The sequence below is a fragment of the Mus musculus genome, chromosome 18, assembly GCF_000001635.26.
Source record: "Mus musculus strain C57BL/6J chromosome 18, GRCm38.p6 C57BL/6J".
Lineage (NCBI taxonomy): Eukaryota > Metazoa > Chordata > Mammalia > Rodentia > Muridae > Mus > Mus musculus.
Window position 1 is genome coordinate 74,991,987 of NC_000084.6, and position 24,917 is coordinate 75,016,903.

The following is a 24,917-nucleotide window of genomic DNA, read 5'->3' on the forward strand; positions in this document are numbered from 1 at the left end:
GTTGACTCCAGTCTTAGAGTTATCGTGAAGGGCTTAAAAGGGCATTTATCAAGGTGCGTTACAGGATATTTGATCACACTGTGAACCCTGAGTTGTTTACAGGAAAAACCTGTTTATAGTTGTGATATGGCTCAGCCTTAGCACGCACCTTTAATCCCTCTGGCTGGAATACAGAGATGCCCTTAATACACCTTTAATCCCAAACAATGAAGGTAAAGTTAGTTTGTAGGAAGAAGCACCCATGTTTGAAAGTGGTACCTAGGCTGGGTGTGGTGGCTCACACCTTTGATCCCAGCACTTGGGAGGCAGAGGCAGGCGGATTTCTGAGTTCGCGGACAGCCTGGCCTACAAAGTGAGTTCCAGGACAGCCAGGGCTATACAGAGAAACCCTGTCTTGAAAAACCAAAAAAAAAAAAAAAAAAAAGAAAAAGAAAAAGAAAGAAAGAAAGTGATACCTAGCCGGGCAGTGGTGGTGCACGCCTTTAATCCCAGCACTTGGGAGGCAGAGGCAGGCGGATTTCTGAGTTTGAAGCCAGCCTGGTCTACAGAGTGAGTTCCAGGGCAGCCAGGGCTACACAGAGAAACCCTGTCTCAAAAAAAAAAAAAAAAAGTGATACCTAGTTGAGTAGCAGATGAAGTGATGAATCATTTGACAGAACAGGATACGCCGAAGTCTCCGGGAGCAGAGAGGAAAGACAGGTGACTTAAGAGAGATCAGTGCAGAGGGGAGGGGGCAGGTTTACTGAGACAGTTGTACAGAGAACAAGCTAGACACAAGGGAAGACAGAATGAGCCAGAGACTGTGAAGGAGCCAGAACATAAGGAGATATTGCCCAAGTTAGTCTGAGGCCAATCAGAGGATTAGCCAGAGCCTCTCTGAGAAGGAAACTTCTCTTTCGTTGAAACCCTGCATCTATATCCAAAGAGCTCTATGGCCTTAGAGACCGTTTGTTAAAAGTCTTTTGTTAAAGGGGAGAGATTTGTGTGAAGCTGAGGGAGGGTCGGGAGGATTGATAAAGACACCAGGACATCCACATACCCATCTGCTGTGAAGTTACACAAGGATGCTACCAGAAAAATCTCACAAATGCACACACACAAACACACACACACACACACACTCGAGAGAGTGCACAATGTCAGCTTTAAGGTAGGATCTCACTCACAGTGTAGCCTCAAGCTTCATTGTCTGAACCTCCCTCCACAGCACTAGGATCAAAGGCACATGTCACCACATCCGGCTAAGAAAATGTACTTTTCTGTACGTGGTCACACGTGTGAGGGTACATATGTGGATGTATGTACATATGTATGTATGTATGTATGTATGTACATATGTGTATGTGGAGGCCAGAGGACAGCCTCAGGTGTTATCCCTAAAGCACTTTCCACGTCTGTCCTTAGACAAAGCCGGGAACTGGCCAACTAGTCTAGAACAACTGGCTCATTTAAACTCTATCTCTGCCTCCTGGGCACTGGGCATGGGCGCTAGGGATGGAACTTAAGCCCTTTGGTTTTCAAGCAGAGAGTGTTTCACCAACTGCGCTACCCCCAACCCTGGAAAGCCCAGAGCCAGGTGTGGTGGCATATAACTATGGAAGCTCACGTTCAACGTCAACCTGAGCAACATGTTTCCAAAGGCTAAGCAATAATGATATAATATTATAGGTATTATTAAAGGTAATAATATGAATATTATTATAGTAATGCTATAACATGTTATTAATATTACTAGACTATAATTTATTTATTTGGTTGGTTGGTTGGTTGGTTTTGGTTTTTTTCCAGACAGAGTTTCTCTGTGTAACCCTGGCTGTCCTGCAACTCATTCTAGAGACCAGGCCAGCCTCGAACTCAGAAATCTGCCTGCCTCTGCCTCCCAAGTGCTGGGATTAAAGGCGTGTGCCACCACTGCCTGGCTACAACACTATGATATTGTTAATATAGTATATCATTTTAATATTATAATACTATAATTATAGTAATATTATTATTAAAGGTAATAATAATAAATAAATTAACATTTAAAATGTGTACTTTAAAGTCTTTGCACTTCCTAAGACCTATGCAGAAGTGGAGTTATAATGATAAAGAGTACATTGTAGCGTCTGGAATGAAAATGTCAGGGAAACAAAACAGAGCAGGATCCCTCAATGAAGCCTAGAGAAACATAATTCCAAACACCACCCTAGCTCTGGGAGATCAGGGAAAAACAGAGACCAGTTACACGGGGAGACTCCTGTCCCCAGAAACAGATGAAAGGACTCTGACCCCTGAGGAAAAGATTACATCCCCTCTTGTTGTCAGAAAGGAACCCCCCCTCCCCCCATTCCTGGCTAATCAGACTGTGCAGAGCAGAGCAAATCTCCACCCAGGGATTAAGTCTTCTCCCTGCTCTGCTGCAGTCCCCCATCCCCGGAGCCGCTTTCCTCTGAAGAACACTGTTCCCTAGGCAAGGGAGGCCAGGGGTCACTCCACAGGAGTCTGAAAATCCCCAAAGACAGCTCTTCTGAGAAGATGGGCAAGCTAGCCATCTTGGTCAACTGGTTTAATGAGGCAGCCGATCGTCCAAGGGATCAGTTAGCAATGAAGATCGGTTATTGGGACAGACGGTCACACTTCTGCGGGGTCCACTTGCCGCCTGCCGGCCTTTGCCGGTCAGTGAGTAGCCTCAATGGCTGCTGCCGGGAAAAGGCTGCTCTGGGGGAGAGCTAACGGGTAAAGGAATCCACAGTAGTCACTATTAAGCTTCAGTTGTCACTGTTAAAGAAAGCCACGTGGAGGGAGTGTTTTCCTCCTCTTAGAAAAGCCCGAGGGTGTTTGCTTGCAGCTCATCGCCATTTTCTTTGACCTCGCCTACGGCGCTACACCTCTCCTGATACTAGAATCCAGACGCCTGCGCTGGATACAAGTCCTCCTTTTCAGGACCGTCTTGAGGACAGCAAGCCGTTGTGTTCACAGAACTGGAGATTGTGCATCACCAGAGCAGGGTGGGCAGCCTAAGGCAAGGGAGGGAACATAGCTGGCAGCTTGGGACACAGGGCCACCAGCAACTAGGAGCAATCAGGGAATGATGGGTAAGCAGCAAGGACAGTGGAAAGAGCCCAGGTTTCAAAGGTAGATTGATGTTCACATCCTGCTCTATCTCCTCTAAGCCCCATTTCTGTTCCCTTCCCTTCCCTTCCCTTCCCTTCCCTTCCCTTCCCTTCCCTTCCCTTCCCTTCCCTTCCCTTCCCTTCCCTTCCTTCCTTCCTTCCTCCCTTTCTCCTCCTCCTCCTTCTCTCTCTCTCTCTCTCTCTGTGTCTCTTGGTTTTTCGAGACAGGGTTTCTCTGTGTAGTCCTGGCTGTCCTGGACTCGAACTCAGAAATTTGCTTGCCTCTGCCTTCTAAAGTGCTGGGATTAAAGGAGTAGGCCACCACTGCCCGGCTCTTATTTTCTTCCCTTCCCTTCCCTTCCCTTCCCTTCCCTTCCCTTCCCTTCCCTTCCCTTCCCTTTCTCTCTCTCTCTCTCTCTCTCTCTCTCTCTCTCTCTCTCTCTCTCTCTCTCTTTCTTTCTTTCTTTCTTTCTTTTCTCTCTCCCTGCTCCCCAGACAGAGGTTTCTCTGTGCAGCCTCTGCTGTACTGAAACTCACCATGTAAACCAGGTTGATCTCAGACTCAGAGATCCATCTGTTTCTGCCAAGCGCTGGGATTAAAGTCATATGCCACCACTGCCTTACAAGTGAACCCCAGTTTCTGATCCACACAATGCTCTAATAATCCCTACTACAATGGATGCTGGCTGGGTTTCCTATCCCACCTTGCAGTAATCCAGGCTCCTATTCTCCACTTGTGAGAGTATTCTGGCGACTGGCTGCAGACAACTACTTCACAAGCAGTGCATGGTGCACTCCCCTGTAACCCCAGAACCAGGAAGGCCGAGGAGGACTGTGGCTTGGAGGTCAGTCTGAACTACATAGTGAGACCTCGTTTCAAAACTAGAAGACCAAGCATTGGTGTCTATCTCCAGGAATTCGAAGACTATAATAGTATGTTTAAAGACACGGTAAAGATGCAACAAGCCAAGTCCTGAAGTATGGCAATTTTCCATGCCAGTCATTCCAGTCACTTCCACTCATGAGCAAGGGGTTAGGGGGAAAGGGCAGGACAGGGAGGATGAGAAGGAGAAGCTATCATGGGTCAGATAGAGATCTCTCTCTCAAATGCAGTATTGGGATTTTGCCTTGAATCTGACTTGAACAAACTGTAAAGACTTTTTGGGGAATGTGGGAAAAAAAACTGCTTTCAAACTAAGATATAAACTATTGTCTTAGTTAGGGCTTTACTCCTATGAACAGACACTATGACTAAGACAAGTCTTATAAAGGACAACATTTAATTGAGACTGGCTTACAGGTTCAGAGATTCAGTCCATTATCATCAAGGTGGGACCATGGCAACATCCAGACAGGTATGGTGCGGGAGGAGCTGAGAGATCTACATCTTTATCCGAAGGCTGCTAGTGGAAGACTGACTTCTAGGAAGCTTGGCTTATAGCCCACAACCACAGTGACACTCTTACTCCAACAGGGCCACACTTTCTAATAGTGCCACTCCCTGGCCCAAGCATATACAAACCATCACTGCTGTATTAAGGCACTGTTGTTGACAATGGTGGTTTCGTGTATATGAATGGTATCATGGTTATATTAAAAATACAAGAGTGAAAAGGGAGGAGGGCGGTGGGAGAAGGCTACCTGGAAGAAAAGAAGGGTGAGCTTATTCAGCAGGAAGTCTCGGAGGCCGAAATGTGCCAGGGCTAGGTTAGAGGGTACGGAGGGAGGAGGCTTCAGGACTACGCCTGGGTTAGCCAACAGAGCAGAGTAAGATGACTACTAATACAGGAGAATAAAAGTTACAGGAAGCCCTGATGCTCCAGCTTCCTTTTCTTCTGTTATGTTTGTTGTGGTCCTGGAATTACCTCACAAACCACACGAACACCAATCTCATCAGACAGGGATAGTTTATCCATTTACCCATTAGAGATAAACGTTGAGGGACTTCCAAATGAAGAGATCTGAGATTTACATAAAATACCTCTGCAAGAGCTGGGTGTGGTGGCGCACACCTTTAATCCCAGCACTCCGGAGGCAGAGGCAGGCGTGTTTCTGAGTTCAAGGCCAGCCTGGTCTACAAAGTGAGTTCCAGGACAGCCAGGGCTACTCTACACAGAGAAACCCTGTCTGGAAAAAAAAAAAAAAAAAAAAAAAAAACCTCTGCAGTAGAAGACAGAGGCATAAAAATAATAAAACCTTGCTAAGGTCTAGTAAGGTCTAGGTAAAATATTAAGGCCTGGATAACTGTTACCTGACTAGCCTGCCATTATAAGGAAACTTTCTCATGTTTCTGCTGTTACTAGGAAACTTTCTAATGTCAAGTTGGTTACATACTGTTATGTTCTGTGCCCTTGGAAACCAATCACTATAGAGGACAGTAGAACTGTTTTATGTAATTACCCACAATAAGCTCCGACCCACACCAACCACCATACAGCACCTCCTTCACCTGTGTATAAGCTGTAATGGTATTTGCTTTTCTAAGCTGCTCCTGGGATGGACCCTAACATAAGAGATATAAGAAACTATTCAAAATAAGACCTCTGTTTTGAGTAGTGTTCAAGTAAAGTTTACATTCCAAAGACCTCCCTGGGAACTGACATCCTGGATGGTAAGTTAAGACATGAATGTTAGACAAAGCAAGTCCCCTGCCACAATTGAATACCTCAACTAATGGGAGCAGGATCCATGTACAACAACAACATGTTCCTAAGGAAAGCACCGTTCCCTAAATCCTGATTGGTGGAATAACTTGACACAGCTGCTTGTAGATCTCCGGCTTAAAAAGTCCTGTAGGAGGGGCTGGAGAGATGGCTCAGGGGATAAGAGAACTGACTGCTCTTCCAGAGGTCCTGAGTTCAATTCCCAACAACCACATGGTGGCTCACAACCATCTATAATGGGATCCCATGCCCTCTACTGGTGTGTGTGAAGACAGGGACAGTGTAATCATATACATAAAATAAGTAAATCTTAAAAAAAGAAAAAGACAAAGATTAAAAAACAAACCCTGTAGGATCTTAACTGGGGGGGGGGGGGGTCACACTTCAGTTTCTGAATCTGGACCATGGCCCTGGTAGATCAGTCCTGGGGTGTATGTATGCTCAATAAACTATGCCTGTCTGATGAGATTGGTGTTCGTGTGGTTTGTGAGGTAATTCCAAGACCCCAACAAGCATAACAGAAGAAAAGGCATCAGGGTTCCTGGCCTGTAACAGTAACTTTTATTCCCCTGTTGTAACTGTCCTCTCTGAGCCTTACTGCCTCCATCTGCTAACCCAGGCCTAGTCCTGGAAGCTTCTAGCCGCCGTACAATCTAATCTAGCCCTAGAATGTTTTCAGCCTCTGAGACTGGCTGCTGAATAAGCTCGCCCTTTCTAGTTCTTTCTGAACTCGAACTGGCTGGTTCAGCTCAGCTGTTCTGGCTCAAACTCCTCTCCCAGCTGACTGATTCAGTCTGATTCCTCTTTCATCCTCTGAATTGCTCTGCTTGGCCTTAAACTATGCCCCGCAATCTGTTCTAATCTTCCGACTCCTTTTCATTCTCTGGCTTGTTCTGTCTTCACCCGTGTCTAGCTTGTCTCTCTTCAATTCTGTCCTGTCTGTCTCTCCCTTAAGTAGCTTCCCTTTCTTTCTCTTCTCTTGAGAGTTGGGCGTATCCTATTCTGTCAAATCTTTCTCTGATTCATCACTTGTCTGCCACTCAATTAGACTTCATTTTCAAAATAGGTGCTCCTTTTTTCAACCACTGGGACCAGCCTACTGTAAGTGACCCTCAGAGTTTGCAAAATCGTCCCTCTCCTTCTTTCTACTCCCACCCCTCAAGTTTGCTCTCTACAGGAAAGTCAGGGTCATTTTTCCTAAATTATGAATTGTATCATTTCTTCCTTGCCTAGAGCCGTTCAACAGTACATACACATTCTATCTAGAAGCCAAGTGAGCCCAAAGCATTGTAAGCTGACTCAGTCCCTGGGAGTCTGAGCTGCCTGGATGTGGAACACAGAAGACCTAAAGCCAGACTGTAACGGAATCAGAGACAAGAAAGGGGAAGAAAATACCAACACGTTTGCTACAAACAACGAAGATCTGGAATTGGTCCTTGGGGACAGTAATCTTGAACCAGAGTCTTCAGGTAGCCTAATCTTCACAATTAATATACACCTGACTCCCCATCTCACCCCATCCCTGTCTTCTCTCCCCCACTCCCACCCTACCTCCTTAGCCTCCCAAGGACTGTTTGTTTGTTTTTTTAATTTTTTGTTTTGTTTTTCTTTTTTTGTTTTTGTTTTTGTTTTTTTTTTTCCGAGACAGGGTTTCTCTATGTAGCCTTGGCTGTCTTGGAAATCATTCTGTAGACCAGGCTGGCCTCGAACTCAGAGATCCGCCTACCTCTGCCTCTCAAATGCTGGGATTAAAGGTGTGTGCCACCACGCCCGGCCCAAGGACTGGTTTTTTTTGTTTTGTTTGTTGTTGTTGTTGTTGTTTTGTTTTGTTTTGTTTTGTTTTTTTGAACGACACAATGAACAACATGAGTTTATTAGCTCTGATTGTTTTTTAGAGCCGTTGTCTTTTTCGGTGACTCTAGTTGGCCTCTAGCTTATGATTGCCTCAGCCTCCTGAGTGAACACCTTGGATTTCACTCAAACCTCCCAAGTGGCCACTATTTCATTCTGAATACTATCTTCTCTTTCATCTTTTAATTTCGTTTTTACTTTTTTAGATTTAAGTAAAGGAAAACAATCGAATCAGCGTTCTGCGGATTAATTTATATTCCCAATTCTCTAGTTTCACACTTGAATCTCTATCAACATTATCAATGTTAAGTCCTTAACATTCTACTGCCTCCCTGGTTTGCCCCTGAACACAACGAGGATCACCTCTTACTTTTCCATCAGCGGGGAGAGAAAGACACCGGCACCTGTTGTCAGGGAGGCGCAGACTAGGACTGGTTTTTATAAACCAGTCTTTCATCTTTTTGTGGTGACGGGGTTTCATGTAGTGCTGACTGGCACTGAATTTTCATTTAAATAAATAAATAGTTAAATGTAAAAATTAGATTATTTATTTTATGTGTATGAGTATTTTGCTTGCGTGTGTGTGCACCACGGGTGTGCCTGGCACCTATCGGGTCGGAAGGCATCTAATTCCCAGGAACTGAAGTTACCTACGCGAGCTACTGTGTTTGTGCTTCGTGTGTCCTACGCTTCATGACTGTCTTTATTTACTGTCACCTAAAACCCATACATTTTAATTTCGGAATTAAAAATAAAAAATAAAAAAGAAAGTTCCTAAAGACGCACGCACTCCTTTTCAAACTTTCTAAAAGCATTCCACACTTCCTTCCTTCGCGGCCCGCCCACTCCTCAGATCTCGTTCCTTGGGCTGGAAGTCTCGCGAGAGGTCGAGGTCTCATGAATTCTCCCAGTAGCCTTCGCGCTTCCTCTTCCTGTAAGCGGCCAGAGGTGAGTGCTAACTCGGCGCCGGGCTCTCGGGGCGAATCCTCCGCCATCGTTGTTGTCGTGGCTCCGGGAGCGCTGGGGCGTCGCCATCCCGGCAGCTGAGCTCCAAGGGCCATGGGTCCTCGCCGCGGGTGGCCGTGCTCTGCGTGGAGGGGCGCGCGGGCGCCTCCGACTTGGAGCCCCGGGGCGTGCAGGCTGCGGAGCAGCGAGAGGGGGCGGGCATGGGTGACGGGGCCAGGCCGCCGGCGGAGCTGCGGGGGGCTCGGACCGGACGGGGACGCCCGAGGCTCGGCTTCTACGGTGAGGGGTGGCCTAGGACGGAGCGGGAGTGCTGAGATCGGCGCCCGGTGGAGGCTGCGAGGTCGGGGGCAGGAGGGGTCCGCACTGCTCTGTGCCTAAGCCTGAAACTGGAGAGGCACGGGGTGTGATGGGGAAGGGTCGACCGCGTACTGGGCGGTTACCCTGACACCCACACCCCCCCCACACACACACACACCAAAAAAAGGGAAAAAGATGGCTGCGATGATGTCATATCTTAGGACACCTTTGGATTAATCATGAAAATAACTATCCTCTGAGCAGCTGTTGGTAGTTTCACCCTTCCTTGGTTAATAGCTGATTGTGTTAGTTACTAGCTGCTGTGTTCACAGGTCACCTGCCAAGATGGTTCGCTACTCTCTTGACCCAGAAAACCCCACAAAATGTAAGTGACAGACAAGGACAAGCTTCTGTTTTGATGTGTGGGTTATGCTGTTTGTTGGGGGGGGGTGTTTATTATGCAACAAAAACGGATCTCTCTTCGTTTGCAGCATGCAAATCAAGAGGGTCAAACCTTCGTGTTCACTTTAAGGTAAGGAAGGCGTGCTCTTGTTAAGGAATCCTAGTTTGCTCCTGAACTTGGTCTTAAAAGGTAGCTGCAGTGATGACTATCTTAGGACACCTTTGGATTTACCGTGAAAAGAAGTAACCTCTGAGCAGCCACCTTTATATAAATGGATCGTTGGGGTGGGGGGTGCTGGAGTAAAACTCACCACTGGTGTGGAACACGGGTGTATAATTAGCTTACTTAACTGGATTTGTCTCAAAATTTAATTCTGTTAACCTAACCTTTCTGGCTTCTATTAGAACACCCGGGAAACTGCCCAGGCCATCAAGGGAATGCATATCCGCAAAGCCACCAAGTATCTGAAGGATGTCACCTTAAAGAAGCAATGTGTGCCATTCCGGCGGTATAATGGTGGAGTTGGTAGGTGCGCCCAGGTGAGAAATCTTGAAAGTATGGTGTTGCACATTTTAAGGAAGTGGGAAAGTGGGCTATAGTCTTGTACCGTCAGTTGGGTTGCTGTGATGACTATCTTAGGACACCTTTGGATTAACCGTGAAATCAAACAAGTGCTGAGCAACCTTGGTGCTGGCCGTAGTAGTTAACTGGTTCTCGTACTGATTCATCACGGGCAGTAACAAGCTGCTTTTTCTCTTTCAGGCCAAACAGTGGGGCTGGACACAGGGTCGGTGGCCAAAAAAGAGTGCTGAATTTTTGCTGCACATGCTTAAAAATGCTGAGAGTAACGCTGAACTTAAGGTACCTGAGCCATTGCTGTTCTTTTGTTACACCTACACCTTGAGGTCGGTCTGGTCTACACAGTAGGAAACTGTCTTTTAGAAGAAAGCCTTTTGTCTTGTGCCTCTGTCTGGTATTACAGAATATTACATAAGGTTTAGCATCGGGTGTGCTATGTCCTAATAGTTACCTCCACTCGTTGTATAAAAGAAGCATTTTCTTTGGTCTGAGGGCTTATAGCAGATCAGGGTGTTGTACCCCAAAAGAAACATTTTCATTTAAAAAGAATGTGTACTGTTTGATGGCAGTGAGACGGGGCAACCATCTGTTTCTAGTCACCTTAAGGGTTACAGACAGCATCTATTTAACAGGCTAAATTTTATGGTAATTGAATATCTTTAATGCCTTGAGTTAGTGACCTATGCAAAGTGACATTCTTTGCACTCAGGAAGATAAAGCGGGGTGAACAAAAAGTTCAAGGTCATCCAAGTTAGAAACTGGCCTGGGGTATTGAACTTAAGCTGTATTGAAAAGCTTGCCTGGTTTCTCCCCTTTCCAGGGTTTAGACGTAGATTCTCTAGTCATTGAACACATCCAGGTGAACAAGGCACCTAAGATGCGCCGACGAACCTACAGAGCTCATGGCCGGATTAACCCATACATGAGCTCCCCCTGCCACATTGAGATGATCCTCACTGAGAAGGAACAGATCGTTCCAAAGCCAGAAGAGGAGGTTGCACAGAAGAAAAAGGTAATGGCTCAGTGTTGCTGGAGAGACATGTGGTGTGTGGTGACTGCCTTAGGACATATGCCATTGTAATTACCATGAAGGGAAGTGTACTGCCCAGTCCTTACCCACTTTAATGTGGCTTCTGTGGCATAGCACTGCAGAACCTCTGTCCCCACTGGATCAGTCATGGCCTTTGGTGTCTCTACAACCAATTTGACCTTTTTTGCACTTGGGCCTTTGTCCTTGATCCTTAGTCTTCAGCTTTTGAGCTTTCCCTGTTTGCTTAGGTATGAATTTGAGTCCAAGATTTGATGTTTGTTCTAGTCCAGAAACTTAAATGGTTCCTTTGTCTTCCTTCTCAGATATCCCAGAAGAAACTGAAGAAACAAAAACTCATGGCCCGGGAATAAATTCAGCATAAAATAAAGGCAGATAAAGTTAAAGGTCTTCTGGTGGTCTTTAATGAGCCCTGTTGGGAGTGAGGTGCTTTAACATGGAGAAGCATGTTATTAAACAGTGAAATAGATGGTTCAAAACCACGTGACCATGTAAATATGACTGTCTAGTAGCTTTATTGAATTGGCAAAAACTGTAGGTATAAAGTGTTTCATCCATAAACTATTGGGTATATGATAAGCCTGCCTTGGGAAAGGAATTCTTTACAATTCTAATTAGCTTAAGACTTTTTGCTTGTATTTTTTTTTTTTTTTTAGGAAAGGGTGGTATTTTTATGTGTTTCACTTGTTTTGTGTATGTAGTCCTGGCTGGCTGTCATCAGTTAACTCTTTAGTGTCTCCTTAAACATACGAACATCTTAGTGATTTGAGGGGGAAGACACCCACACATGAAAGTTTTCTATCTCTGTTTTAGAAGTGCCATTTCTTTGCCACCCAAACAGATGCATACATACTCTTGAACTGGTTTTTAAAGGCTGCGGAGAAAGGTCGTCATCAGTGTGCATACTGTTCTTCAACGAGCCTCTTAAGCTCCAGGGGCTGATACAATGTTCTGCCTGCCTCAGCCATACAAGAAAAATTACAGGGAGTTTATCCCTCACTGCCCCCTACCTTGCTTACAGCTGGACTTAAGAATGAACAAGTCACTTGGGAGGCAGGGGCAGGTGGATTTCTGAGTTTGAGGACAGCCTGGTCTACAAAGTGAGTTCCAGGACAGCCAGGGCTGTACAGAGAAACCCTGTCTCAAAAGTTTTCAAGTCATGCATCCCGCTTACTGAAAACCTATCTGTACTGCACCCCTGAACTATTTTCTGTATCTTACTTGCCTATTTAGGGCGCTAATAAAATCCCAGTTAGTATGTAGACCTTTGGGAGCATTTTTTAGATGTGTGCTTGCCCCATAGGTTTTAAGTGGAAGAATAGCTTGGGGTAAAGGTTCCAAACCTAGATGTCCAGGATACAAGGTGAGATAAGGGAAACTAGCCTCCCAGAATGTGATCTTTTGATCCTGTTTAGCAACACAGTGACTCCTTTGAACCTTTTGTGTACAAAGCTCTGTAGGAAGAGTGGTTTCTCTTCAGGTGCAAAGTAACTATAAAACATTGCCAAAGAGGCTTTGAGTTTCAACCAGCAGTGTGTTGAGGGTTCCAAGTTTGCAACAGACCAGGCTGTAGATTTATTATATGTAAGTACACTGTAGCTGTCTTCAAACACTCCAAAAGAGGGAGTCCGATGGTTGTCAGCCACCATGTTGCTAGGATTTGAACTCCAGACCTTCGGAAGAGCAGTCCGAAGGGTGAGTGGGTAAGGGTGCTCTTACCCACTGAGCCATCTCACTAGTCCCAGGCTGTAGTATTTTTTTTTTGGTTTTTCGAGAGGGTTTCTCTGTGTAGCCCTGGCTGCCCTGGAACTCAGAAATTCACCTGCCTCTGCCTCCCAAGTGCTGGGATTAAAGGCGTGCACCACCATGCCCGGCAGCTGTAGAGTGGGCAGCAGCTCAGGATTTGAGTGCTAAAAGCAACCCAGACCCTATTTTGGCCAACTTTGAGTGAGGATTCCTAAGACTGCGGATTGCTCATGGTAGGGGTAGTAGTAGGGAAATTTCTAGGTCAAATAATAGGAATGTAATAGCTACTAAGAGATTTTATTGAGAATGGTAGGCGTGTGGTGAGGGGCCTGTGGGGTCAAAGACACATTCATATGGATCTGCTTTTTCTGAATATAAATTTATTTGAGGAAGTCAATGCAATTGAGATTAAGATAAGAGATAGTAGGCTATTAGGATAATAAGTAGGTCAATTACTCTCCTGAGATTTTTCAGAATCTGCTAAATCTACTAATTGGAAGTCAGTCATAGTATAAGAGAGTAAGATCCTCATCAATAGAAACAGGAAAAGCCAGCAGCATGCTGCAGCTTCAAATCCATAATGATGCCTGGATGTAAAGTGGGATTTTAATTGTAGAAGGCATACAATAAGGAATGTTGATCCAATAATTACATGTGGATCCATAAATTATTTGGATTTTCCAGACAGGGTTTCTCTGTGTCCTAGAACTCACTCTGTAGACCAGGCTGGCCTCGAACTCAGAAATCCACCTGCCTCTGCCTCCCAAGTGCTGAGATTAAAGGCATGCGCCACCACCGCCCGGGATCCATAAATTCTATCTGAAATAGAGAATGATGGTTCGGAATATTCTGAGGCTTGCAGTACAGTAAAGTCAAGTCCTAGTATAATAGTGATTACTAAAGCTTGATTCATATGGGTTCGTTTTCCTTCTGTTAAGCTATGGTTAGGGCCAGGCAGGCCTTACTCCCAGAGCCCTATTCCAAATCTTGGCCCAAACAGCCCTAGTTTTTCAGAATGAGCCAGTCAGGCGCTTTGGAAATCGGTTTTCTGCACACAGCGGCACCCTTTGCTAGCCAGGAAGGGCCGGCCCGGGCGCTGACTACAGCGCAGCTCCGGAAGTGCGGCGAGCCCTGTGCACGTCATCGCTACGTTCTGCGCATCCCTTGGCTGACGTATATGGCTTTGTCAGTGTCTTGGCCTGCTATTGGCTGTTGGCAGCCCGGCCTCCCGGAAGTGCGGACATTGCCCAGGGCGTCTTGGTGGTGGTGAGTGAGGTTTAGGGAGCTGGGGCTCGCGCAGCGGGTGTCTGCCAGCGGAGCTGTTCGGCGGCTTGACGTCCCCAGACGCTGTGCGTTGAGCCGGTGCACCCCAGGAATTAGGTAGCCTGCTTGCCTTGCATTTCTGCACCGCTCTCCGTCCGTGGACCTCGGTGTCCCCTCCTTGTTTCTCTCGCGGCTTTCCTCCCTTTGGACCGGCACGGTGGGTGCTCCTCCTCTGTGTGCCACTGGCCCCCTGCAGCTGCCCTGCTTTTGATGTTGTCTTTGACTTGCTCTGTCCCCCTCGGTTCCGTCAAGAGAGGTGACTACGGCTCTCTATTGGGCAGTTCTGGTGAATTCCTACCCCTTTCCTCTCTCCAGTTGTCCTTTTAGGCCAAGTTGAATGAAAGATTCCATGTTGCTCTCTTTGATGAATTGGATAGTAGTTAAAAAAGTAGTCCACCTTGCCATCTTCTAGATTTTCCACCGCAGTTTTCACAGTATAAAGTAAAACATCTAACAAAAAAATAACTAGGATTAAGAGACAATACTATTGGCTTCTAGTTAAAAGATCCGAAAAAAAAATTATTTCTGTTGCTACTTCGTAACTGTAATTTTACCGTTAAGAATCGTAAATACCATGCCGGGCGTGGTGGCGCACGCCTTTGATCCCAGCACTCGGGAGGCAGAGGCAGGCGGATTTCTGAGTTTGAGGCCAGCCTGGTCTACAGAGTGAGTTCCAGGACTACACAGAGAAACCCTGTCTCGAAAAACCAAAAAAAAAAAATAAATTAATTAAAATAAAAGAAAAGAAAAGAAAGTTGATCTACGTAGTGGTGCCTGTAATTCAGCACTTGGGAGGCTTGGTCAAGAAGAGTTCCATTCCGAGACAGCTTGGACCATTCTCAAATAAATAAATAAATAAATAAAAAGCAGTTATAGGGTTTAAGGTGATAGCAGCATTTTTTCTGTCAAACACAAGGCCGGAGTTCCCCACCCACCCAGTCCCTCTCCCTCAAAATATAAAGGGAGACTAGGAAAAGGCTGATTTGCAAGCCTAGAGTTTGAGTTTTGTATTACAGAGTTTACCTTAAGCATTGTTCTATTGGCAAATTGTGGGGTTTTGTTGTTGTTTGTTTTCTTGTTTTAAAGTGAGAATGTCCTTCCAGCTGGTGACATTATGGGTTTTTCTTTGTTTTTTTAAGATTTATTTTATTTATGTGAAGAGCAGTCTGCTGAGCCATCTCTCCAGCCCTGTCTTTTGCTTTTTCAAGACAAGGTTTCTCTGTGTAGCCTTGGCTGTCCTGGAACTCACTCTGTAGACTTGGACTCAGGGAGATCTCTTCCTCTGCTTCCCAAGTGCTAGGATTAAAGATGTGTGCCACCACAGCCTGGCCCATTGTGGATTGTCCGTTCCTTATGTCATTCACACTAAGGCACCCTATATTTTGAGTATAAGTAATACTGTCTTCCTTTAATACTATTTTACCATTATTACTATTCAAAACAAAACAAGCAAGCAAACAAAGAAATCCTTCTCACTTGCTTGACGTGTAGCCCTGACTGTGCTGGAACTCCCTAGGTAGATCAGGGTGACCTGACTAGTAAACACCAAATGCTAGAATCACAGACAGGTATTAACATGCCTGGATATAATTTATTTACTTTGAAAGCTGCAGAACATCTAGTTTCTCTGGAGGTTTCATCATTTTTCTTATTGTTTCATTATTACTGTTTATCTGTTTGGTGTATGTAAGCATGGGGGAGGGAGCACCCCACTGTGCTGTGAGGGGGGGTGTCAGAGGACAGTTTGAGGGTGTTGGTTTCCTCTGCCATCTGGGTTTCAGTGGCAGGCCCCTTTACCCACTAAACCATCTTACTGGCCCCCTTCCTGGTTCTATTAGAAGTAAATGGGGGGGGGGTATACTGTGTAAAGTACCTAGCACATATTGTTGGCGTTCTTAAAAGTTCTCTTTTTGCATTTTTATTTGTTGTGTGGGCATGCATACCCCTGACATGGTGTGCTTGTGGTAGAGGTCTAAGTGATGACTCTGTTCTGACTTTTCACTGGGTTTGTCCTGGGTATTCGACTTAGGTTGTCAGTCTTGGAGGCAGGAACCTCTATCCACTGAAGCATCTTTTATCACAGAAGCCCCTAGAAATCAGCGGTGATTGGAGAGGACCAGACACTGGCATCTTGGTGTTCCTGTCTCCTCACCTGTTCCTCTGCCTTTCAGAGAGCTGCATTTTGGTTTAGAAACCTTTGCTTTCAGCAAATATTTTCTCTTTCTTTCTTTCTTTCTTTCTTTCTTTCTTTTTTTCTTTCTTTCTGTCTCTCTCTCTCTCTTTTTTAAAGATTTATTTATTCTATGTATGTGAGTACACTGTAGCTGTACAGATGGTTGTGAGCCTTCATATGATTGTTGGGAATTGAATTTTTTGTACCTCTGCTCACTCTGGGCGGCCCTGCTTGCTCCGGTCCAAAGATTTATTTATTATTATACGTAAGTACACTATAGCTGTTTTCAGACACACCAGAAGAGGGCATCAGATCTCATCATTACAGATGGTTGTGAGCCACCATGTAGTTGCTGGGAATTGAACTCAGGACCTTCAGAAGAGCAGTCAGTGCTCTTACCCGCTGAGCCATCTTGCCAGCCCAGCAAATACTTTTCTAGGTAGCTCCCACCCCCTGTAGATACAATCATCTCTGTCCCTGGCCTGTAACGAACTAATGTCTTCTCCTGTGGTGTCCGCAGTGTCGGAGCTCCAACCTGGGACAATGGTGTGCATTCCTTGCATTGTCATTCCAGTCCTGCTCTGGATCTTCAAAAAGTTCCTGGAGCCATACATATACCCTGTGGTCAGTCGCATATGGCCTAAAAAAGCCGTCCAGCAATCCGGCGATAAGAATATGAGCAAGGTAGACTGCAAGGTAAGGCCTCCAAGTTTGCTGGAGATGGGTGAGAGGCAGCGCTGGAGAACCTCCGGCTTCTGGAAGGGCAAGCGAGCCTCTGCAACAGGAAGCTTTACGTTGTGTCAGTTTTAGTTACTAACATTTGATTGGAAGATTTGAAACCAGGCTTCTGATTAATGTGTTGTCCCTTTTTGCCTTCCTTTCCCCACCTGACATGGGGATTGAGCCCTGGGACAGGAGCCCACCAGGAACGTCCTCTACCACCGAGCTGCATCCCAGGCCCAGTGGGAAGCTTGTTTAGAGCGCTCCTGTCTTCACTGGTGCTTGCAGCTCTGTGAACTTAACTAGCCTGCATAATTCTGGGGGCAACCAGTTAGTAGTGCTGAAGTGTATTGTCTGCTTCTAAAGAGAACGTTCCTTAAAATCGGTACCTTTTTGTTACAATAATTCTCAAACCTTTTCATTTCAGGGTGCAGGTACTAATGGATTACCCACAAAAGGACCAACAGAAGTCTCGGATAAAAAGAAAGACTAGTGTGGGTCTCCTGAAGGCCCTTGGCTGTTTGCAAATGGACCTAATGATATGAAGCCTTCTTTGTCTCTGACCTTTTTTCTCTGAGACCAGGAATCTAGATAATAGTTTAGCTTCTGCCTGATACTGATCCGGGAGCACATGATATTTATATTTAAAATTCCAGTAGTTATATTTAATGATCTCACCCCTGAGTTTCTTTTTCATTAAAGTAGCTTTCATTTCTATTATTCCAATTTACTGATATGAACAAATAGAAGGTCCGTGTGAGCAGACGCTCAGAACAGAGCCCTTGGCCCTTCGAGTTCTTTCTTACGAGTTTGCCGTTCTCACTTCTGTGGGCTCCTATACCTTGAGTGGGATGAGTCTTAGTGGGAAACAGTGCCGTCCGAGGTGGGATGCGATGAGAAGATGTGATCACTGCAGGCGCAGCGGCGAGTGGACAGCTGGCCGAGACCAGCTCCAAGGCAGCTGGAGAAGGAAGGACGGGAGCTTCCTTGAAAAATGTAACCTGGACATCGTTGTCAATCCCACAACCCCTGACTCTCTGTGCTTCTAGTCCTGACGGTGTATTAAACGTCCATTTAACTTGTGGTTCCTGCTTTTTGTCTTTTCATACTTGAAAGTTTTTTTTGTTGCTGATGTTTTTTTAGAGTTTGGTTTGGTTTGGTTTTAGATAAGGTTTCTCTGTGCAGCCCTGCTGTCTTAGACTTTGTTCTGTAGACCAGGCTGAACTATAACTTACAGAGATCTGCCTGCCTATGCCTTCCTAATGCTGGAATTAAAGGCATGCACCATTGTTCATTGCTGCCCCAGCGATGTGTGTGTGTGTGTGTTTGTATGTATGTATATAGGTCAACAAGTAAAATCTTAGAACAGCGATGAAGACAGTGGGTGAGTGGAAGTCACTGCCACAGTGAGTGACTTCCACAGCAAAGGCTTGCCTGATTTTGTCTAAAGCAGCTGAGGGTCTGGTCTTGAGAAAAGCCAATCCCGTACCTGAAGCCTATAATCCCAGCTACCTGGGGGCTGAGGCAAGAGGACTCAAGTTCACACCTGGCTTTTGCTACAGAATGAGTTTGAGTCTAACTTAGGCACATCTTGTGTCAAAATTTAAAAATGCAAAAAGGGTTGGAGATGTAACCCAATGACAAAGAGTTTGCTTAACCTGAAGCCCTGGGTCCAGCCCACAGCACTGTAAGTGTAGCAGAGGGTGGCCTTGAACTTCTGGTCTTCCTGCCTGTCCCTCCCAAGTGCTCTGCTTACAGTTGTGTGCCTGCACATCCACCCCCACCCCACACGCTCCTTTTGTTCCTTTGAAGTAGGGTCTCATCACTTCGCTCTGGTTGGCCAGGAATTCATGATACCAGTTGCCTCCCAAGTGCTTCCGTTACAGCTGTGAGCCACCATTCCTCATTTAAAATGGATGTTTGTATCGAATACACACACACACACACACACATATGATTGTTTTTAATGACACAGCAGGGTTGTTTTGTGTGTGTGACCTTGGGTGAGGGGAGGTGAGGAGATTGGTGTTTGGTTTTGGAGACAGGGTTTCTCTGTGTAGCCCTAACTGTCCTGAAACTCACTCTTTAGACCAGGCTGGCCTCAATCTACCAGCCTCTGCCTCCTAAGTGCTGGGATTAAAGGCGTGCACCACCACTGCCTGGCTCAGACTGATGTTCTGAAACAAGGTCTCTACGCAGTTCTGGCTGACCTGGAGCTCAGTTCCATCAGCTGGCTTCTGAGAGCAGTACCATCAGGACTCAGAACATTTACTGCTTTTGCAAAAGACCTAAGTTTGGTTCCCAGCACCCACACGGTGCCTCATAACCCTCAGTAAGTCTGGTTCCAGTGGATCTGATGCCCCCTTGAGAGCCCCTTTGGCACCATACATTGCAGGCAAAACACTCCTACACATACATAAAATGTGAAAAAAAGAAAGACCAGCACCATTTATCATTTACATCATGTACCTTCAACATGTCTTCTTATTTATCACTTCCTTATCACTGTTGTCTGTTATCTGTCTGCATCATCCGGATACATAGCTTCATCTAGATACCTAGTAATCATCTAGTATCTATTAATCATCTAAGTATACTTAGGAAAGCACTGTGGCTCTGAGTTACATAGTCTCTACCTGTCAGTGCCCATTCGCTTATTCAATTAGTTTTTAGTTGCGAAACTGAAGGAGTTTAGGGGTGTTGACCCATGCCTATAATCCCAGCACTTGGAATCTTGCGGCAACAGCATGCCGGAGAGTTCAAGGTCATCCTGGTTTGCAGAGTGGAACCCAGTTTTAAACAAAACTAAAGAAAAAGAGCCCCTCGGCATATAGGCCAAGTGACGTGAGAAAGGCAGTTACAGAGATAGTATATACTTCATGAAAGGAGAAAATGGGCCTGAAGATATTAATGACATGTTTCATCAAGAAAATGTACATTGGAACGACAGTGAGAACCTACCAGAACAGTTGAAAACTTAAGATGAAGTGTTGTGAGGGTGTAAGGGATTTTTTTGTTTTTTTCAACATATATGGAGGTTTTGAATGTATGTCTGCATACCACTTGCATGCCTGGTGCCTGAAGAGGTCTGAAAAGGCCATCAGATCCCCTGGAGCTGAAGGTACAGCCGTCTGTGGGCCACCGGGTGGGTGCTTGGAATTGAACCCCAGTACTTTTCAAGAGCACTCAGCACTCCTAACTGCAGACCTCCAAAGTCCAGATTTATAGGGTACCAGTAGGTGTCAGCTGGGCCGAGGTGGCTCCATGAGCACGCAGAGAAGACCAATCAGGAAAGGGTGGACAGATCCGGTGGAGGAGTAGGGCGGAAGAGAGGGCCCACCAAAAGTAGCTGGAGGGTCAGTCAAACTTGTTAAAATGTTTCAGCTCAGGTGGTCTGCGGCAGGCTGCTTGCTGGTGTTGCTGTTGGAGTCTTGTTTCTTTGCTGGCTTCAGATGCTGTGTAACCCCCACGGTGCCCTGTTGATAGTAATCCCTCCCTCTCTTCTCGGCAGAGCCTCCCGCATCTGGGTGCTTTGTGAGGTCCTCCCAGGGCTTCTGATCCAGGTGACCTTGATCTAGCTCCTTTGGGGTATTAGCTATCTGTCACAGGCTGGTGTCTTTACGTCACTATCCTCCCATGGTGCCCTGTAAAACACTGCTAAAGATGGGGCAGCAGTGACCTTGCTGAATACCTAATGACTCTGGGGTAAGGTGTCCCCCAGGAAGCCACAACTGGCTGTGCCATACACAAAAAGTACAAAACAAAACAAAACAGAACAAAACCCATAGGACAATACAGATAGTTCATGCTGCTAGCTTCTGGGAAATTAATCTTTGCTTAATGATACTTGCAGCATCATTAAATAATTACATCCTGTGAAAACATGACTGGAGAGCGTTGAGCACTGAATGTCTCAGCACTGAAGGGCACTGGTTACTCTTCCAGAGACCTAGGTTCAAGTCCTAACATCTATGTGGTGGCTCATCACCATCTGTAACTCTAGTCCCAGGGAACCTGATGCCTTTTTCTGGTCTTCTCAGGCACCAGACATGAAAGTGGTGCCCAGACATATGTGTAGGCAAAACGCCTATACACAAAATAAAAGTGAAGTTAAACTTTAAAATAAGAGCATGCTCAGTCGGGCGTGGTGGCGCATGCCTTTAATCCCAGCACTTGGGAGGCAGAGGCAGGCGGATTTCTGAGTTCGAGGCCAGCCTGGTCTACAGAGTGAGTTCCAGGACAGCCAGAGCTACACAGAGAAACCCTGTCTCAAAAAAACCAAAAAAAAAAAAAAAATAAGAGCATGCTCAAGAGCTGGAAAGCTGCCTCTGCCCTGACTGGCTGTAGCACACAGGAGAATGGGCCCTGCACCTTTCCTGGGAAGCACAGTAGAGTTGGCCCTGTTCGCTGGGTTTATGGGTGAGCTGCCCCAAGACTGAGCATAAGAGTGGGAGAGCTGCCCCTGCTCCTGGCATTGGGGGAGCTAGCTGGGGCAGTGCTGGAGAATTTGCCCTGGTGGTGTGAGTGTGGAGAGCCGGTAACCTGACCAGTTTATCTATTGCCCAGGCCCAGATCCAGGGCTTTGAGTGGGCCCACTCCCAACATCTACCCCATTGATGAACCGCTGGAGCACATGAAGGGGTGGGCCCTGCAGATCCAAAGCTGCAGAATCTCCATGACACAGGGCAAGAATAGAATGTCTAAGACTTTCGCTGAGGAAAATCCAGTGTAGCAGGATTGACTGTGTAGCAGAGGATTGATAGTGTAGCAGAAGTCAGCCTTGAACCAGACTCATTGCAATGAACATTTCCCAGTAAAGAAGTGTGGAGTAAAGGATATACCTGAGACACACTGGAACACACTGCAGCTTCCACAATGAGATTTTTTTTTCTTCTGGGAAGGTTTCGAGGGTGGAGGGCAGGTATGAACTGGTGGGGAGATGAGTGTGATTGGGGTACAAGATGTGAAAATTCACAAAGAATCAAATACAGTTAAATAAAAGAATAAGCATGATCTAACGTGATTGAAATAGATTTTTACCTATATTAGCTCAAGGTCATAAATAACTAAATCTGATCACTCCACACCACGAGTAGTTCTATTTCTTCAAATCTTACTAGATAGTTTATTTGTATCCAGTGTTAGAGGTCCACTCTGTCATCTCTGGAAGGCATCTACTCTAAAAACCATCACCCTGGCATTTAAGTTCTAATTGGCAAATTTTAGAGGGATACATACATTGAAACCATTAACATGCCTATTCTAAAATGTGCTCACGACCATTATATGAATCAATACAGCTGCACATTTTATTTTATTTTTAAAAGATTTATTTATTTTATGTAAGTGAGTATGCCGTAGCTGTACAGATGGTTGTGAGCCTCCATGTGATTGTTGGGAATTGAATTTTTAGGACCCCGCTCCCTCAGTTCCTGCTAGCTCCAGCCCAAAGATTTATTTATTATTTATACATAAGTACACTGTAGTTGACTTCAGATGCACCAGAAGACGACGTCAGCTCTCATTACAGATGGTTGTGAGCCACCATGTGGTTGCTGGGATTTGAACTCAGAACCTTCAGAAGAACAGTCAGTGCTCTTACCAGCTGAGCCATCTCGCCAGTCCCCCAGCTGGATATTTTAAAGTGATGTCCAGATTAATGAGTGTTTGTTTGTTTGTTTGTTTGTTTTGCTTTTGCAGGCTTCAGGATTGCGCATTCACGTAAGCAAGCTGGGGTTATAGGTGTGCTCCACCAGACGCAGCTGCTGCCACCTTTGAGCATTCTGAGTTTCCTCTAAGTTGTTGCCAGAATATTGTGACACAGCAGTAAGGAAGAAGGATAACTGGGTAGTCCTCGCACAATAAAAACTTAGAATGCACTTTTTGTTGTTGTTTTTTGGTTTTTTTGATACAGCCCTGGCTGTCCTGGAACTCACTCTGTAGACCAGGCTAGCCTCGAGCTCAGAAATCCGCCTGCCTCTGCCTCCCCAGTGCTGGGATTAAAGGTGTGCCCCACCATGCCCGGCATGTGACCGGGTCTTAAGTAGCCTAAACTGGCTTTGTAGCTACCTGAGAATTTGAACTTTGAACTCCCAATTCTTCCTCCACCTCCCAAATGCTTAAATTACAATTGTTTGACACTAACCACAGTTGGCTTTGAACTCTCAATTCTGCTACCTCTGCTTCCAAAAGGAAATCTTTATTTTGAAGATCATCAGCAGATATTACAAGAAAACTATGTTGATCGTATCTAATAATAGATCATCAATGTATGTGAAGCAAATACCGACCAACAGGACCAGAGCACAGATCAATGTCCTGCAAGAAGAGCCAAGGCTGCACTGCCACCCTGGGCAACTTTGCCAAGGCCACCTTTAATGTCATCTCCAAGACCTACAGCTACCTGACCCCCAACCTCTGGAAAGAGACTGCGCTTACCAAGTCTCCTTATCAAGAATTCACTGATCATCTTCTGAAAACCCACACCAGAGTCTCTGTTCAGAGGACCCAGGCTCCAGCTGTGACTACTACATAAGGTTTTTATACAAGAAAAATAAATTAATTAAGTCTGGAGAGAGAGAGAGAGTGAGAGAGAGAGGGGGGCAGGCACTGGACCCCATCCTCCGGGTGCTGAGGATGCAGCTCAGTGGTGCAGCGTTTGCCCAGCGTGTACCAGCATCTGAGACCAACAAACCCCATCATCTCCCATGGGAGACTTGAGCTATTCGATGAGCTGTCTATCTGTAGCAGATACAAAAGCAGGGCGTTTTCTTCAAATGCATGCTCCCTCCAGGACCAACATACAGGACTGAACTCACAAATTAAACCTCAATAAATTAAAAAACATGACAGCTGTCATACAAAACACACTCTCTGACAGAAACAGGGTCATTAGACATTATGACACAGGGAAAAGCAAAACACTCACAGAAGTCATGGTGTCTGCGTGGCGTCAGCCAGGTAAATGCCGTAAACATTCCCATGAGTTCAAAGCCAAGGTGATTTGAAGACTGGGGGCACTTTTCCTGAAAGGCTGACATGGTATTCGGTATTGCTTTTGGAATAGCTTTGTGTTGGTTCCAATGAATTTTACTTTAATCCTTGAGGGAACGAACCTTTATATCTGCAGATGCAAATTCCACTCTGAAGATGCTGGTGAGTCTGCAAATTTCAACTCGTTAATTTTCAGAATCGATTTGTTCAAAAGCCACTCCTCTGGGGCTGAGCCTAAGCTATGCCAGCTGTTCTTTTCCTTCATGGTAAGTGAGCACTTTGTGTGTGTGTGTGTGTGTGTGTGTGTGTGTGTGTAAGTGAGCACTTTGTGTGTGTGTGTGTGTGTGTGTGTGTGTGAAGCCTGCAGCTCCACTACTCCTTAAGTGTCACAAGGTCAGGACCAAGTCTAGAGAACAAGGCAAACAATTTTTGATTGTTTATTATCTTTGCCTATTGGGTTTGGCTTAGAATCATCTAGAAGATTGAGACATGCCCCTGTGTGTGTCTGTTCAGGTGTTTCTGGAGAGGATTAACTGAGCCTGGGCTCACCTGGAGAAGATTAACTGAAGACATGGTATGAATGTGGGTGGCACCATTCCAAAGGTCAAAGGGCACACTGTTTTTCTTATTCTTTTTTTTCCTTCCTTCCTTCCTTCTTTCTTTCTTTCTCTCTCTCTCTCTCTCTCTCTCTCTCTCTCTCTCTCTCTCTCTCTCTCTCTCTCTCTCTCTCTCTCTCTTTCTTTTTTGTTTTGCTTTGTTTTGTTTTTTCGAGACAGGGTTTCTCTGTATAGCCCTGGCTGTCCTGGAACTCACTCTGTAAACCAGGCTGACCTTGAATTCAGAGATCTGCCTGCCTCTGCTTCCTGTATGCTGAATTAAAGGTATGAAGCCCCACCACCTGGCTGGGCCCACAGTTGGCATCCCCTCTCTTTGTATCCTGGCTGGATAAAGAAATAGATAGGAGTCACCATATCCTGCTTTCCCTTCCCTTTTCCCTTTGTATCCTCTCTCTCTCTCTCTCTCTGATCTTTGTGTTTGAGTGTATGGTGTGTGAGCAGGA

The 24,917-nt window shown here is 45.7% G+C and overlaps 2 protein-coding genes and 3 non-coding genes across 12 annotated transcripts; all 5 read left to right on the forward strand.

The window, feature by feature from the left end:
- The first annotated feature begins 6,991 nt into the window (after positions 1–6,991).
- Rpl17 (ribosomal protein L17) lies at positions 6,992–11,395 on the forward strand. 4 transcript variants are annotated; one of them, XM_006525996.1, is made up of 8 exons: positions 6,992–7,227; positions 8,463–8,557; positions 9,205–9,257; positions 9,364–9,404; positions 9,680–9,814; positions 10,038–10,136; positions 10,675–10,866; positions 11,208–11,292. In XM_006525996.1, exons 3-8 carry the CDS (start codon positions 9,218–9,220, stop codon positions 11,253–11,255), a joined length of 555 nt encoding a protein of 184 aa, XP_006526059.1. In that variant the 5' UTR covers positions 6,992–7,227; positions 8,463–8,557; positions 9,205–9,217; the 3' UTR covers positions 11,256–11,292. The 4 variants fall into 4 exon arrangements, with proteins under 4 accessions (XP_006526059.1, NP_001002239.2, XP_017173407.1 ...); NM_001002239.3 differs by lacking the exon at positions 6,992–7,227 and having other exon boundaries at positions 8,491–8,557; positions 11,208–11,395; XM_017317919.2 differs by lacking the exons at positions 6,992–7,227; positions 8,463–8,557 and adding an exon at positions 8,572–8,854.
- On the forward strand, positions 9,082–9,136 carry Snord58b (small nucleolar RNA, C/D box 58B). Its single transcript, NR_028552.1, has one exon. It is a non-coding gene; the product is annotated as a small nucleolar RNA, C/D box 58B (small nucleolar RNA).
- On the forward strand, positions 9,469–9,533 carry Gm23301. Its single transcript, XR_003952725.1, has one exon. It is a non-coding gene; the product is annotated as a small nucleolar RNA SNORD58 (small nucleolar RNA).
- On the forward strand, positions 9,894–9,958 carry Gm26202. Its single transcript, XR_003952726.1, has one exon. It is a non-coding gene; the product is annotated as a small nucleolar RNA SNORD58 (small nucleolar RNA).
- A 2,457-nt stretch (positions 11,396–13,852) lies between the features above and the next one.
- BC031181 (cDNA sequence BC031181) lies at positions 13,853–17,949 on the forward strand. 5 transcript variants are annotated; one of them, NM_001358306.1, is made up of 3 exons: positions 13,853–14,227; positions 16,665–16,840; positions 17,292–17,949. In NM_001358306.1, exons 1-3 carry the CDS (start codon positions 14,182–14,184, stop codon positions 17,355–17,357), a joined length of 288 nt encoding a protein of 95 aa, NP_001345235.1. In that variant the 5' UTR covers positions 13,853–14,181; the 3' UTR covers positions 17,358–17,949. The 5 variants fall into 5 exon arrangements, with proteins under 5 accessions (NP_001345235.1, NP_001001181.1, NP_001345232.1 ...); NM_001001181.4 differs by having other exon boundaries at positions 13,853–14,128; NM_001358303.1 differs by having other exon boundaries at positions 13,853–14,028.
- The last annotated feature ends 6,968 nt before the right edge of the window (positions 17,950–24,917 follow it).